At 38.4% G+C, this 16,747-nt stretch overlaps 1 protein-coding gene across 2 annotated transcripts in view; it reads left to right on the top strand.

Annotated features, from left to right (window-relative positions):
- The first annotated feature begins 212 nt into the window (after positions 1-212).
- RNF43 (ring finger protein 43) overlaps positions 213-16,747 on the top strand; it is a 64,917-nt gene continuing 48,382 nt past the window's right edge. Inside the window, exons 1-2 of one of the 2 annotated variants that reach the window (XM_040497011.1) lie at positions 213-794; positions 1,843-2,482. In XM_040497011.1, coding sequence (XP_040352945.1) covers positions 2,231-2,482 — 252 coding nt within the window. In that variant the 5' untranslated portion in view covers positions 213-794; positions 1,843-2,230. Of the gene's footprint in view, positions 2,483-16,747 lie in introns of both variants that reach the window. The other variant, XM_040497010.1, reaches the window with a different exon arrangement.

Raw genomic sequence — 16,747 nt, forward strand, 5'->3', positions numbered from 1 at the left:
TTACCCATTGAACTGGATGCAATTTGGCTGTGGCTCAATAGAGGGAGTAGCGGAGCTGAGAGAGGAGAGAGCAAAAGAACATGTCTGGCTCAGTTAAGTGTGCGCGCACTCCAGCCCTTGCCCTAGCCAGCCAGGAGGAGGAGGGGCGGGAGGGGGGGTGGTTGCCTGTAGCTGCTCCACCCTCACTTTGTGTCAGCAGGTAGAGAGCGTGATTGCAGTCCCAGGGGAGGGAGTCAGAGCTAGAACACCAATTACAAACCACAGGCTTCCTCCTCTAGGGAGTTGATCCAGAATTGTCTTTCTGGAAGGGAAGCACTCGAATCTTTCCGAACTTTCCAAGCCCATCCATGATTCAGAGATACTGCTTTCTCCCTCTGGGATTTTCTGTGTTCCTGGTAGTGAATTGTTGCTGATGTATTTGCTACTTTGCTCCTTTTCTCTCTCAAGATTTGATCATTTTATATGCTGTTCGGGGAGAAAAAGAACTTTTGTTAGAAAGGAGATTTCAGAAATGATTTTGGATCCTTTATAAGTGCTTTTAGAGTCTTGGGAACAGTAGCTCTAACCCTGGAGTAAATGTTTGCCTTTGACCTGCATGGATTATTTTTTCAGGCTGCGGAATTTCTCGGCACCTACCTACAGTGTGGGGCACTTGGTTTGGTTGCAGTGTAAGAAGGTGGAAGAATGAGCTGTACTTGGTTAAGCAGTTGAAACCTTTTTTGAGCAGGACCTATAAAAGCATAATTGAATTTGTTTCACCCCCGTGGATTCCAGTGGGCCCGACAGCGCAACAGGTTTGCAGATTTCTTTTGAAATTCTTATTTTTCTCCCTCTGCCTCAGCAAAAGAAAAGGATCTATGTAACAGGTTCATGTTCAATTGCTTGGCTTTTCAGCACTTTTTCTGAAGACTTTATAAGACTTTTTAACTTGACCTCTGAACACGGCGGGCTTTATGGTTGAAGTGCATTTATATTTACTTAAGGGTGCACATTTTAATATCTTAGAACTCAGATTTTGTTTGTACAAAGACCCAAATTCTCAAGTGTGCCTAGAAATAGCACAGATCTACTCTACTCAGGCTTATTTATACTTTTTCAGGGTGTTCTACTTAGAGCCTGTAGACTAATCACCTCCCTACTCCCCCTATCTTTTATTCCCCGCCCCCTCAAGGAATTTGAAAACGTGTTAGGAATGGTCCTTTGTTTTACTTATGAACCTAGAAAATTACAGATTATAAAATCTGGATAATAAAGTAGTTTCCAAAATCATCTCATGGGAAATCAAAGTACTTGACATTCTCAAGCAGGAGAATAAAAGCTGGAATCCCTAACAGAGAAAGGAAAATAAAGATAGAAATATCAATTTTAACTGGGAAAAATAATTGGAAAGCTAAACTTTTCAAATATTCTTCGAATTTTGAAAGTTGGAAAAAGCGGTGATACTCAGGATTATCCTGTAATATGTGAAGACATATAAATTAGCATCTAATTTATAGACAAATTTAGGTAGAACATTAAAAATGATAGTATATTTAAGTTCATGAAAAGTATTATAAATTCAATGGGTCTAGAACTTTGGCTACCCTAAAATACAGTTTAATGTGGAAACTTTTATGAATACGTGTTATAGCATCTTTGGACATCCCTCACGGTGTGGCCTGAAATATATTGTACCCTCTCCTTCTCCATTAAAACAAAAATCCTCCTATGACCATTGACAAGTTTTGTGGCTTAAAAAGGACCATCTCTTCATTTTCCGAGCTGGTGTGTTTCACTCTCACCTTCAGTGCATGGCTTTAGTTGTTTACTTTGCCTTGTTTTGTTCATTAACATTGGATTTAGTGGCTCAGCAACTTGATGCATATGGAAGACCAGCACCAAGTGATCTGACATAATAAAAATTCAGGATGTGACATTCAACCTCAAGCAAAGTTGGAAATTCCAAACAGAAGTGGTGATATCTTTACTAATCATAGTGAAGATGGGAGAAAATGACATCCCTGCAGCAGAAGTGGGCTGAAAACACCTTCTTCTCTGCCAGATCAGGAATGCCACCTGTTCTTGGGAATATACTTTAGAGAAAGGAAGGGCCAAAACTACGACTTGGCTTTCAGAAACTGAAGCATAAATTCTCTTTTCCTCCATATTTGTCTGGATCTGAGAACCTGCATTTGGTATTAGCTAGTGGAAGCAGTATGTATGGCCGAGGTGCATTGCTGCAGCTGGTAGCATGAGTGGTGGCCACCAGCTGCAGCTGGCTGCCCTCTGGCCCTGGCTGCTGATGGCTACCCTGCAGGCAGGCTTTGGACGTACAGGACTGGTATTGGCAGCAGCGGTGGAGTCTGAAAGATCAGCAGAGCAGAAAGCTATTATCAGAGTGATCCCCTTGAAAATGGACCCCACAGGAAAACTGAATCTCACTTTGGAAGGTGTTTTTGCTGGTGTTGCTGAAATAACTCCAGCAGAAGGAAAATTAATGCAGGTAAGGATAACTTTATTATGTTTCACTTTCCATCTGTTCGAAATGTGTCTTTCTTCTTTTGTCTCCCAAACCAAATACCATACAAGAGTTCTGCTGTTGAGTTTGCTGTTTGTTCCATCTTTTAAGGATATTGCGTTATTGGCATTCTAAAGCAAATTCTTATTCTAAAAAAGAAACATACAAATTCCACATTTTAGAAGATCATCTTCTTATTTTTAACTCTGGTGTTACGTTGCCATTTTAGATCCACGTAAGACCTTTCTTTGCAAGTCCAGTACTCTGGACGCTATTTTTTGATAGATTAAATATACGGACTTGTATTTAATTGACATGAGGATCATACTTTATGTCCTGTTTAAATTTGAAGTGAACACTGAGGAGGTTGATATTTTTTTATTGAGTTAAAATTGGTATATAACATTATATTAGTTTCAGGTGTACAACATAATAATTTGATATTGTATGCATTACAAAGTGATCACCACAATAAGTCTAGCTACCGTCTGTTACCCATACAATTGTAAGGAGGTTACAATGGTCAGCAGCACCCTGAAATTCTAGAATGCCCTTGGAGCATATCTGATTACTGTGTCACTTTTAAAATTCAGCCAAGCTTGAATGCTATGGCTGGCTTTATACCACGTGGAGCACCCTAGAGCTAAGCCCAAAATGGAGAGGACGGAATTACAAAATGGACACAAGGTGTAAACTTGCCTCCTTTGGTCTTGTCTATACATAATTTTATTTTTGAAAAATTTTTAATTTAACATCTATTTTTTATTGACCCACAGATCTTTTCAGACACAGTTTCTTAGGCTTTCAGGCTGTGAATTTTGCCAGTGATTCATTCATAGCCTACTCTTTATGTGTTGAATTTATGAACTGACTGGGTCCATAGCATTTCATAGATGAATTACCATTCCCCATGGTGAAGATAGAGCCCAAAGGGCTATACCTTTTTGCTGTGGCGTTCTAGTGTCTTATTCCATAAAATTATGTTGCTTATTGATTACAATTCATTTTATGAAAGGACACTTGCTGTAGCTCTTGGATATAGGTTAAAATGTTATTAAATATGATTTATTCCAGTATCCAAACTCAGATTTTAATTTTGTGATTTGAACAGAACCAAAGTATTGTATGAATTGCAATTTTTGTCTACTTCAAGGAGGTGAGAAAATTTAACAAAGTATAGAACTCTCTTTTCCAAACATGGATTTTAGCATATATGATTTAGTGGTTCTTCATGGTCACTTTTTAAGCAATATTTTGAAACTGGGATAAATTAAGTAGAAGAAGAATTGGATGACATGGAAGGCTTAACTATTCAGAGAAATAAACAGGCAAAAATAATGTATCTGGGAAAAATGGCCAAAGGCTTTTTGGATGAGTCTATACATATAATTTGAACTGTAGGATGGAATTAGGAATATTTAAAAATTGAAGTCACAAAGAATTTTGAATATAATTGGAAAGGAGACTTCCTGGCCTTGCCTAGTTAATACCCTAAAGCATGAGGTATGTGTTCCATTTTCATTTTTTACCCTAAGTAGTTTTACTATAGAACCATATTTTAATATCTCTGTGGTCTTTGGGAGCCATACTAAGCTTTGTGTCTTATTAATGTCCTGTGGCAGCATGTTCAATGGGTTAATTATATGCTGTATAAAATAGTGCCTCTTTTATTTTAAATGTGTTACCTTTTATTATCATAAACCTCTGTGTATTCAGAAAGGAAAAGGTATATAACAGAGACTAGCTGGTGTTCTCTTTGCCATTCATTATTTTACCAATCTTTATCATATCTTCTCTTGCTCTACCCTTTTTCTCTGGTAAATCCTGCCAATCTTTTTATTATTATTATTATTATTATTATTATTATTATTATTAACTATTAACTTTGAGCCCATCAGTATACTTTACACGTTGTTTCTTTACTTTGTGAAGAGGGAATTTCATTGTATCTATTATTTAGCAAGGCCTTTCACCCTTTATTATAGGGTGGTTTGCATCATTGGCAATTTTTAGTCTTTCTTCACTTTTTCTGTCCACGTAAGCTTCTTTTTTTTTTTTTAATTTTTTTTTTTTAACATTTATTTATTTTTGAGACAGAGACAGAGCATGAACGGGGGAGGGTCAGAGAGAGAGGGAGACACAGAATCGGAAGCAGGCTCCAGGCTCTGAGCCATCAGCCCAGAGCCCGACGCGGGGCTCGAACTCACGGACCGTGAGATCGTGACCTGAGCCGAAGTCGGACGCTCAACCGACTGAGCCACCCAGGCGCCCCCACGTAAGCTTCTTTTAGGTCATTAATAAACTTGTACACAGGTCTAGTATTAATCACTGGACAGTGTCAGCATTGGTCTTGGTTTATTGTCTATTAACCAATTCTTAATCCACAATAGCTACTAAATTTTCTTAATAGCTTCTTATGAGAGACTTTATTTTAAAAATACAAAGACAACTATTTGAATAATATGCACCAGTTTTTCTTTATCCACTATTTGATTAACTCTTTCAAAGAACTCTAGAGTGGCGATACATGGTTTCTAATTCTAGCATTCATGCTATTTGTTCCTTATCAGATTACACTACAACTCAGGTTTACTCAACTGTGGTTAACCAAGCCTTCCATTTAACTGAAGTTTGTATCTCTTAAAGTTGTGCTTTGCTGCACTTTAGTTTGCTTGATAGATAGCTGTAACCTGGTGTCACAAATCTGAAGACAGTCTTCTCTATTGGCTTTGAGGAATTTTGGATAATTCTATGTATCCTTCTGCCTGTGAATTACTCTAGCTGCCTGTTAAGTTTGATTGTCTTCGAAGATGTCGTCAGGTCTTTTTAAGATTGAGGATGTAAGATTGGGGATGTAGGCATTGGGAAATGTAAAAGTACAAGAACAATGATTTTAAAAAATAGTAACCTTGTCATGGTTTCTGGAATTCTCAGAGAGCTTCAGAAAATCTAACATTTCTTTACATTTTGCTCAATTAATCCATGTCAAGGAAATTTTCTAGATTTCCTAATTCTTTGTCTATGTCTGATAAAAAGGACTAGATAATAGTGATTATGATTTATTACTGTTTTTATTTTTCATTTGAGTATATTCTTTTCTCCTGGTTTATACCATTGTAGATGGAAAATGTGCTAGAGCTTATGCATGGCCTAATTGTCCAGTTTTCTGGTTTATTTACCTCTTGTTGAGGTTTATTTCTATTATTTCTAGTAATGGTGTTGCTACCTCTTCTGTAAATGATTACAGTCCTATTTTCTTTTTCAATTCTTGTTCATTATTTATAAATGTCATTTGAAGGGCCAGCTTGAAATCAATGTTTTTAAAAAAATTTTTTTTTATTTTTTATTTTTTTAAGTTTATTTATTTTTGACAGAGGCAGAGTGGAAGCATGAGCTGGGGAGGGGCAGAGAGAGAGGGAGACACAGAATCCGAAGCAGGCTCCAGGCTCTGAGCTGTCAGCACAGAGCCTGACACAGGGGCTCGAACTCATGAACCGTGAGACCATGACCTGGGCTGAAGTCAGACACTTAACTGACTGAGCCACCCAAGCGCCCCTCAATCTTTTTTCTTAAAGCAAAAAAAAAAAAAACAAAAACAAAAAAAAAAACAAAAAAAAAACCAAGAGGATTTTAGCATAGCACAAGAGAGCTCAACAATTCTTTGACTATCACACTCTTCCTGCTCAGCTGGTTGTCTTGGATTTTCTTAGGCTGTAGGATAAAGTTATGATCAAGATTAGAATGTACTGTCCTGTGGCTTCATCCCTACAGTGGGAGTTGTGGTGATTTGGCATTTGGCCACTAGCAGTGAACACCTCCTGGACAGATTCCCCCATACACAGTGTCTCTGCTTGTCCCTTAATTTACCTATTAGTCAACAAGTAGCTATCCTATCTTTGCATTTTTGCTTTATTTGTAGTCAGGGCCTGAAATAAATTATTTGAGGAGGGAGAGAAATCTTAATAGTTAAAGTTTTGGCCAAAGCCAGTGAGACGATGCTTTAGCAAACTGTAGTTGACAAAGTGACTACATTGTGGCTCAAGGGATTTGATTTTAGCTCTGGCTCTGTCACTAAGTAGTTGGGTGATTTGGGTCAAAATAGTTACTACAGTTTTCTAGGCTTCAGATTCCCCATCTGTAAAATTGAGAGATTCAAATATAATAATGCATAGCAAATTCGTGCTATTCAGTTTGCGTGTATTAGCTTATTGCAGTCTCATAATAACTTTGTGAGAGAAGCGCAATACTTTTATTCTTCACATTTTATGGATAAGGAAATTGAGGCTCAAAAATTAGTATCTGCCAAGGTTATGTGGCTAGTAGGGTGGCATAGTTGGAACTTGAACCCGAAAGCCTAAGCTTTTCTTGCTCTAAAATTCTGTACATTTGGGGCGCCTGGGTGGCGCAGTCGGTTAAGCGTCCGACTTCAGCCAGGTCACGATCTCGCGGTCCGTGAGTTTGAGCCCCGCGTCGGGCTCTGGACTGATGGCTCAGAGCCTGGAGCCTGTTTCCGATTCTGTGTCTCCCTCTCTCTCTGCCCCTCCCCCGTTCATGCTCTGTCTCTCTCTGTCCCAAAAATAAATAAAAACGTTGAAAAAATTTAAAAAAAATGAAATAAAATTCTGTACATCAAAGAATGCTACAGATGACCAGAACACCAGTGTAGACTTTGTATAAATGATTTATTTCCAGACTAGAAAGGAATGAAAATGATGAGTACCAGTTTCTGAGGTTGATCCAGAATACACAGTATCCTGCTAGTTTCTAAGAATCTCTGTATTCTGTATTCATTCTGTTTCTCTCATTTGTGTTTCATTTGCAAAGATATTTGTAAATCAGAATGTTTATTTAAATTTTTTTCATGTTTATTTGTTTATTTTGAGAGAGAGAGAGAGAGAGAGAGAGAGAGAGAGAGAGAGAGAGAGAACATGAGCAGAGGAAGGGAGACAGATGAGAGAGAGGGAGACAGAATTCTAAGCAGGCTCCATGCTGTCAGCACAGAACCTGACATGGGGCTCAATAACATGAACTGCGAGATCATGACCTGAGCTGAAATTAACAGCCAGACGCTCAACCGACTGAGCCACCCAGGCACCCAAAGAATGTTTACTTAATCAGTATCTACCTTTGTTTTTAATTAAAAAATTTTTTTAATGTTTATTTATTTTTGATAGAGAGACAGAGCACGAGTCGGGGAGGGGCAGAGAGAGAGGGAGACAGAATCTAAAAGCAGGCTCCAGGCTCCGAGATGTCAGCACAGAGCCTGACACAGGGTTCAAATTCATGAATCATGAGATCATGACCTGAGCCAAAGTTGGATGCTCAACTGACTGAGCCACCGAAGCATGCCCAAAGTTTACTTTTTATACGGTATTAAAGACATTTCTGGAGCTCATGGTTTTGTTTTTTTGTTTAAAAAAATTTTTTAATGTTTATTTTTGAGAGAGAGAGACAGAGCGTGAGCAGGGGAAGGGCAGAGAGAGAGGGGATTCTGAAGCAGGCTTCAGGCTCTGAGCTGTCAGCACAGAGCCTGATTAGGAGCTTGAACTCAGAAGCCGTGAGATCATGACCTGAGCCGAAGTCGGACGCTCAACCAACTGAGCCACCCAGATGTCCCTGTTTGTTTTTGTTTTTAATAGAAGGCCCTTTACATTTTATTCATTGGAAAATGTTGGAACTTTTTGGTACTTTTTTTCCCTTTAAATTGCTAAGTACAGTAGAGGAAAAAGATGTTATAAATGAGTGCTGTACTATTATAAATGTCCTGTTAGGAACCAGAATTGGTAGTACAGGGTATTGTTAGAGAAGAGTGTAGTAATGATGTTCCATTGAATTTATATAGTAGTTTTCTTCCAAGAAGCTTAAAATGATTCACAAATACCTGCAAGCCAAATAAGAATAGGTGATATATACTCCATTTTACAGAAAAGGAAACGTAATGGGGGAGAGAAAGCAAATAAATTATCCAAGAACAAAGGTGCACAGAGATGGGCCCAATCTGCTTTGCAGGAGATAAAGGAGTAGTCCAATTTTTAAGGTATCCAAGGATATGGATTTCTCTGGGATCAATTCTGCAGAGTGGCAATCCTAAAAAGCTAAAATATTGTCAAAGAGTGAAATATCTACTCTCTTTGAGCCTATGTTGCTCAGTGTGATAATTCAGTCAAAAAACTATTGGTGGAGCAATTTGCCAACTTTATGTCTCAAAAAGCCCTCTGCGCCACTGCTCTAACCTGCATTCATTGTTCTTTTCAGCATTGTTATTACGGTAAAAGTCAAAGTCTTTGCAACGACTTGTAAGGCTCATCAGGATCTGACCTGGCATTCTGATGTTTTGCTTCTGCCCTCACTCAGTTCTCATCGCTCTGACCTCCTTGCTGTCCTTCAGTTAAACCAGGCATACTCCCACCTCGGGGCCTTTCCACATGCCAGTCCCACTTATGGGATTTATGCCCCAGGTATTTTCTTCTCTTAGTCTCTCAAATGTCACCCCCCCAAGTGTCAAATATGTCACCTTCTCAGTGAGGTCTTCCTAGACCATCCTATTCTGAAGGGCTCTTCCTATTCCCTCTGGGGCTCATATTCTCCTTCTCTGCTTTGTTTTTCTTTATGAACTTATTGCCATGTAACATATTGTAGTATTTTACTTTTGTACTTGTCTCTGCCCCCTCAGTGAAATATGAGCTCTGTGAAAGTAGGGATTTTTGTCTTCTTAGTTCAGAGCTATATTCTTGGGAGTAATGCCTTAGTATACTTAGTGCCTTAGACATAATAGGTACTCAATAAACATTTATTGAATAAATGTAAGGAACATGATGGTGGTGCTAAGTAACTCTAATAGCTGGGAGATAACTTTAGGATAAAACAGATTTATTATGTCATCACATTTCTAAGTATACTGTGAGGTCAATTATTTTGAGTGCTTTGCGTTTGAAAGAACATGCTCTATTCCTTCACTCTGACTTATAGACAGCATAGTAGCTCCTTGATTGCCTCTTCCAAATTGTAAACATGGCTATAATCAATACATTTGCGGTGCTCCTTTACACAGCATTTTTACACAACATTTATTTGATTTAATAGATAGCTCAACATCTGCTTTTTAGGAAATTCTGATTTTCCAAGAAAGATTTATTGAGATATTGACTTTAAATCTGTGATTATCAGATATTGGTATATATCCAAAGGACCTCACCTTCTTAGTCCTTAAGCTTGTGATTCCCAATTCTGGTTTTGAGCTACCCTAACACAGTGATTCTTTATCCTTTTTTGGTGCCACAGACCCCTTTGAGGATTTGAGAAAAATTGCTGACTACATGTATTTGAACATATAATTTTGCATAAAATCTCAGTGAGTTGAATCTTTGAGATGTAGGGATCTAAGGACTCCAGATTAATGGCTGCTCTCCTAGAATAATCCCTATTATTTCAAGAAATGATACCAAATTCTCAAAACTAATTTACCCTCCGTTTACTTAATTTAAAAAGTATTTATAGGGCGCCTGGGTGGCTCAGTTGGTTAAGTGTGTGACTTTGCCTCGGGTCATGGTATTGCGGTTCGTGGGTTCAAGCCCCGCATTGAGCTGACAGCCTGCTTCAGATCCTCTGTCCTCCTCTCTCCCTTTGCCCCTCCCCCACTCCTCTCTCTCTCCCTCTCTCTCAAAAATAAATAAACACTAAAAAAAGTATTTGTATATATTACTTGAAGTCAAACAGACAACAATATTATTAGGCAGTTATAAGAAGGTTGGCCTAAGATTACCTCAGATGTAAAAACTGGCATGTGAGAAAGATCTGCTCATGTTTATTTAGTGAAGGAATTGTGCTTTCCAAATATTAAGTGAAACTCCATCAATTCAAGAAATGCTTACAACCCTTTCATCATGGTGGTTTCACTAAAAGGTCCATAAGAATAAAGGATATTTTACTGATTTGTTTTGATGTAGGTAGAACAATTGTAGCTGTATGTGTCTGTTTGATTACTAAATTCAAAAAACAGGCTGTAACACTAACTTTGGTTACTTTCTATTTTTTTGGTTTCTATCCTTTAAGCTTCACTTCTACCCTAGGGTAGAATTCTTTGAGCCCTTAAAATTTGCTATAATGGAAAACTTTGAATCTTTTTAAAAAAGGTTTATTCTTGCTAAGTTACTTTATATACTCTAATTTTTGTCTGGGCTCTAAACATTACAGTTCATGAATACATTTTGTTTTGATACTTTTTAGTAAGAGTTTGTGTTTAATATGCAAATTCAGGAACACCAAAATAATAAAAATGATTTAAGTTAGAGGGTTTTTTTTTTCCCTGAGAATTATAAACACAAGGCTCACATTTTCCTTGGAGATAGGAAATTAGATTCTTTAGAAATTCTAATTCCTAAAGGCAGCTTGGGTAGCTCAGTTGGTTAAGCGTCCCACTCTTGATTTCAGCTCAGGTCATGATCTCACAGTTTGCAGGTTCAAGTCCCGCATTGGGCTCGATGCTGGCAGCATAGAGCCTGCTTGGGATTCTCTCTCTCTCTCTCTCTGCCCCTTCCCCGCTCATGCTCTCTTTCTCTGTCTCTCACTCAAAAAAAAAAAAAAAAAAAATAAAAACCCGGGGTTTTTAGGCGTGGTAGTTTAAGACAGCAATATAACTATCTTCAAGACCACTGTCTGTTTTTTTTTTTTAATCTAGGATACTTCTGTTATAATGGAAATCAACCATAATATAACTGTAATTTAAGCAGCATATTCAGTTAGCATATGCCTGTCAATTTCGTGCATGCTTATATATCAAAAGGTTACTATTATGCATATTTAAATATATGATAATTGAGAAACACTGTTGCTATTGTTATTTCTGTAGAATAATTTGGATGAGACTGAAGGCCTTATGTTTTATGCCTATTTATCTTGCTAGTTCCTAAAAACTGATTATGGATTCCCATTCTTTTTCCCTAAAAAGTACAGTTTGTGTACAGTCTTGTGAATTAGCCACTCAGAAAAATATGTTACATGATTCAGGTTTTAGGTTTTAGGTCCTTTAATTTTTGTATCTTCTATCTAGAACCATATAGGTATCTGACTTTACAATTCTGTGGCCAGTTTTTTTTAAACTTGGTGGTGAAATACTTCTTTGGACTTGCACTAGAATTCAGTCCTATTCAGTTTTCCATACCTAGGGTAAAATACAGTTTGGAGAGGGGAAGGGCAGAAGGGCAGCCTATTCCATTTATAAAATATAACCAGCAAATTTCAAGCTAGAAAAACACCTAATCCAATCATTTGATTTCACAGATGAAGAAATAGACTCAGATTAGTAGTTTGCCAAGGAGCTGCCAATCTACTGCCATATCTTACTGGCCAGCATTTTTAGCAAACCTTATTTATTTATTTATTTTAAACTTTTTGGGGGGTCATTGCAAGGAGATTAAAAAGCAGATGTTGGCAGAGATTTTCCCCTGAGCATTCCATTAAGAAGATATTATAAACTGCCATAGGGTCTTTCTCCTCTTTGATCCCTAGTCAACCAGAAGGCATACTTTAAAATAAGTGAGCAAACATAAAGTATCTTACCACAACTTAGCATTACTTCACATGGTGCTTATGTCATTTATTCTGCTGTAGAGTCACTGTGCACCACATGGCCTGTTGACCTGGATTGTTTCCTCAAAGCAGTGGAGGCTTCTTATGAAATCTAGGCCAAGAACTGTACCCAGACTGGGGGCAGCACTGGAGTCTCTCAGTGTCTTATAATGTGGATCTCCTAGTGCATACCAAACACTGTGGCAGTTCCTGTAGGAGTACAAAGAACAGGACCCTAGCCTAGTCTATCGGGGGAGAACAGCAGAAGCCAGTATGAGATGAATGCCAAGCAAGAGGCTCAGGCATAGATGCTCTAGAGTGCTGATTTTCATTCTTTCAGGAGTCTTTCAAATGACTGTGGTAGTTCTGTTTCACAGTCCCCTAGGACCAAAGGAAAAACAAACAAAAAAACACAAAATTTTAACCCAGACAACTTCAAGTGGCTTAAAGCTAGAGGACAAGTACAACCCAAACAATCATACCTTCTAATTTTACTGTTATCAGTTAAATATAGGTTATAATATTGTCTGTGTAAATATTCCTGTATGTATAATACTCATCTGTAGCATTTTCTTTAGAAATGCTACATTTTCTTTAGTTAGTTGAACTAAACACCATGGTTTTCTTCTCAAGTTGCAAACTGTCTTTCTAAAATGTACAAGAAGTTTCTGTTAAGTTGTAGTGAAATTAAAACAGAACATTTAAACAGCTTTAAACAGAGTGCAACGTATTAGTTCTGTGTGAATGGAGAATCTCAGTAGCTCAGTTTTAATTCTTTAATAACTGCATAAAAGAAGAAATAAATACTATGTAAAAGGTGAATATTTGAATATCATCTCTATTCAGCAAAATTTATTTCTAATTTTTTTTAACGTTTACTCATTTTTGAGAGAGAGAGACAGAGACAGAGTGCAAGTGGGGGAGAGAGAGGGAGACCCAGAATCTGAAGCAGGCTCCAGGCTCTGAGCCGTCAGCACAGAGCCCAATGTGGGGCTTGAACCACAAACCACGAAATCATGAACTGAGCCAAAGTTGGACACTTAACCGACTAAGCCAACCAGGCACCCCCAGCAAAATTTATTCATCATACCAAGATATTAAAAAATCATTGACTTTAGTCCTCTGTATCTGTTATTTCCATTCTCTAAAATGTGTTGTGATTTTAGTATAATATGAGGAATATAGACACTTAACTCTAGAAGAATGTACATATCTGCTATGACAGCAGCAACAGGTTATTACCTGCTCTGAAGTTAGTAAACTGTATGGTTGTACATCATATATTTTGATCATTGGAGATTATGTGGAGTGTAATTGTCCCCTTTGTAACTATGCAAAGTCCCTAGGTGCCTCATGACCATTTAAAAAATAAGAGTAAGTTGTGAAACCTATCATTTGTTGGGGTATGGTTGGTCGGGTAAGTAAATAATCTTTAAGATCCTTTCCAGCTCTAAACATTGAGAGTTTATGTTTACTTTAGAAATAGACTTATTGTATTAAAGAGACATGTAACTTGCTTATTGATTTCTCTTCCCTGAGATAAAATTTGTTTTGCAGGTGGTACAAAAATCTGACCAAATTCCTTAAAATCACACAACAGATTGGTAGCAAAACGAAGTGTCAGACTCAGGTGCACTCTGGGTCCTCTGGTCCTATACTGTCTTTACATTCAGTTACACACACACAAAGGAATTTTTCTCTGGAGATTTAGATTTTAAAATATCTGTTGTGGATTGAGGACCCTTATTCTAAATTCTTCATCAAGGTGTCTCAGTGATCAAACCACACTGACTTCAATCATGAGCCTACATCTAAGTGAATCTGAACCTTTGGAAAGGCTTGGAAAAGCCACGTATAACCTAGAGCCAGTCTGGACCATAGTAGTAAAGGAGGATGATGCATCTGATTCTAAAATATTTGGGGCGGGGGGGGGGGGGCGCCGGGGTGGCTCAGTCGGTTAAGCGTCCGACTTCAGCTCAGGTCATGATCTGATCTGTGAGTTCGAGCCCCGCGTCGAGCTCTGTGCTGACCGCTCGGAGCCTGGAGCCTGCTTCAGATTCTGTGTCTCCTTCTCTCTCTGCCCCTTCCCCACTCATGCTCTGTCTCTTTCTGTCTCAAAAATAAATAAAAACATTAAAAAAAATTTTAAAAATATTTGGTAAAGTTGAATTATTGGAGATAAGCTAAATAATTACACTAGAAATAAGACTTTCAGAGCAGCTGGTAGGTGTCCATGTGTGGGGCTGTGGGATAGAGCTCTAGTATATAAGCATCTGGAGGCATCTGGGAGGAGTGGAAATGGGGCCATCTGATTAGTAACTATGCCTTGTTATTAAACCGTGACTTTCTGCATTGTACATCCTCAGAGTTGGAAAACTTCCGCTGGCAAAAAAAGAAGAGAAGGGCTGCGGTGCTGTTACTGAGGGCCATACAGTAGACACAAAAGCGCCTTCTTAGAGGCCTGCAGCAGAGGCAGCTTGTACAGGCAGGCCCAGTCCTCTCAAAGACTGGGAATCAGATTCTTTCCCCAGGGGGTTTCCAACTAGTTTGCACTTCAGAAAAATCTTTTCTTTCTCCTGCTGTTCACGCCCTGCAAAGAATTTTCTTCCAACCAAAGAAATTGTTTTATAATCAAAGATCCTTGTCCTTAGTTGTTGGACATCAAAGAAAGTTTGGAGGAGACTGGGGGATTATGTGAATGCCTCGAATTTATTTTGAATGCAAACTTGCAACATTAGCAGGTCCCCCAAAGAATATACTCATCCCAGACTTGGGAGAGAGCCTAATATAACTAAGTCTGTATTCTTCCTTGGTTGGATGTGCCCTAGTAAGATACAAATGAGTTGAATAGCTCTATCTGGACTTAATTCCTGTATTTGGTTCTTGAGGTTCTTACTGGAAGAGAGACTCTTACTCCACCTGCCCTTTTAAAACCTGACATTGGGAAACGTGAACATTTGTTGGCAAACTTGAAACAACAACAACAAAAGTCTTTTTTAACCTTCAACACTTCAACTCTTGGGAATTTGGGGTTTCTCCCAGGGCAGTTGATGATATCACCAATGTTGGGAGCCACATTCCCTGCATTCTCTGCTGTCTCCGAGGTGTTGATGATGTCATTTTCTCTCACAAAGGAAAACCTCAGCACCCTGAGGGCCTGAACTCAGGTCTTGGCAGGTAAATGAAGGAGGAACTTACTTCTGGATTTAAACTGTTTGGCACAACCATGTTAAATACTAGGGAGAATTAACACTGTAACTTTAAGAAATTATTTTCTGGGTCAGAGCAATGATTGATTTAATATTTTGGTTCTTGCAATTGGGACATTTATAGGCTGTTGTTCTAAGACATTATGGCAGCTCCTCCTCCTCCTCCTTCTTTTAGAGAAAAAGAGTGAGAGTGTGAGTGGGGGATAGGGGCAGAGGGAGAGAGAGCCTAAGCAGGCTCCACACTCAGTGAGGAGCTGATGCAGGACTCGATGCAGGCTTCATGACCGAAGCCGAAATCAAGAGTTGGATGCTCAACCGACTGAAGGGCTCCTTCTTAAATATCCTCCGAGTCTATGAATTTTTCCAAGCTTTTCTGGAATCCAGTTATAAATTATCTGACTTTCCTTCCTAAAGCAGATTAACAACAACAAAAACAAGAATTAGAAAAAAATAAAGTGATGGATAGGACAGATTTAGGCAGAATTATGCCCTGGGCAAAGTACATTCTTGTTATTTTAATCTTGGCTCTGTGGTTATGAACAGAAGAGAGTATTTGGTCTAGGAGACTTCCAATCTCTTCTGTCCCTTCATTGCAACCACAAAGTAGTGGTTGGAAATAGAATTCCAGGAACACCAAAAATGCTCACAGTTTCCAATAGTGGCAGCTCCAGTGCCCCAACAAGGATTCTTTGAGCACTCTTCCTCAGAAACTTCTTGTGGTGTCCTTGTGGTTAGGAGCCTACATCATCAATCACAAAGGCTTGTCCTGAAGACAAACCTGGTAAAAATGTCAGTTGTCTATCTTTGCCACCAAAAACAATCCTTTATGTTTTTACTCTGTTCTAAACGAATATGCTCTATAGGTTTTTAGAGGAAGACAGTTTCTTTGAAGGAATCATCAACTGCCCATTCTCACAAAATTTTAAATGCACTAGTTTGTTCTAGAAAGGTAAGTCAGGAGGTATAGGTTAGGCAGGATTTGACAGAGGTTTTTATTCCACTCAGCAGTGTTAAACTAACTTCCCCGTGTTACTCCAATGCAGACATTAGATTATAGTTTTGGGTTTTTTTTTTTTACACTAAGAATATATGGGTAAAATTCACTGAAATACAAGAATATCCCTTTAGTTTATATAGGGGAACAGGGAATTGAACTGAAGGGAAGAGCCTGCAACTCTTCATTATTATAATCTGATGTCTCCTGAGTTGATGTGTACTGGTACTAAATTAATATTATTATATGAAATGCCCTAGTTTTTGCAGCAAAGGTATGGAACAGGATTTGGCATTTTGTTTCCATTTTTATTGTTTTGTTTTCTAAAGGGAAGTTTGAGTTGGAGCCTGTCTGGCAGGATTCCATACTTCTACCAAACCACCTGCCCTGGCAGAGACAATGGAATCAAAAGTCAAGTTCTTTATGGAATCAAAAGTCAAGTTCTTTATGGTTGCACCTACCTTGTCAGTGCTACCAGAG

Source organism: Herpailurus yagouaroundi, unplaced genomic scaffold (assembly GCF_014898765.1).
Source record: "Herpailurus yagouaroundi ecotype Mexico unplaced genomic scaffold, PumYag 189, whole genome shotgun sequence".
NCBI lineage: Eukaryota > Metazoa > Chordata > Mammalia > Carnivora > Felidae > Herpailurus > Herpailurus yagouaroundi.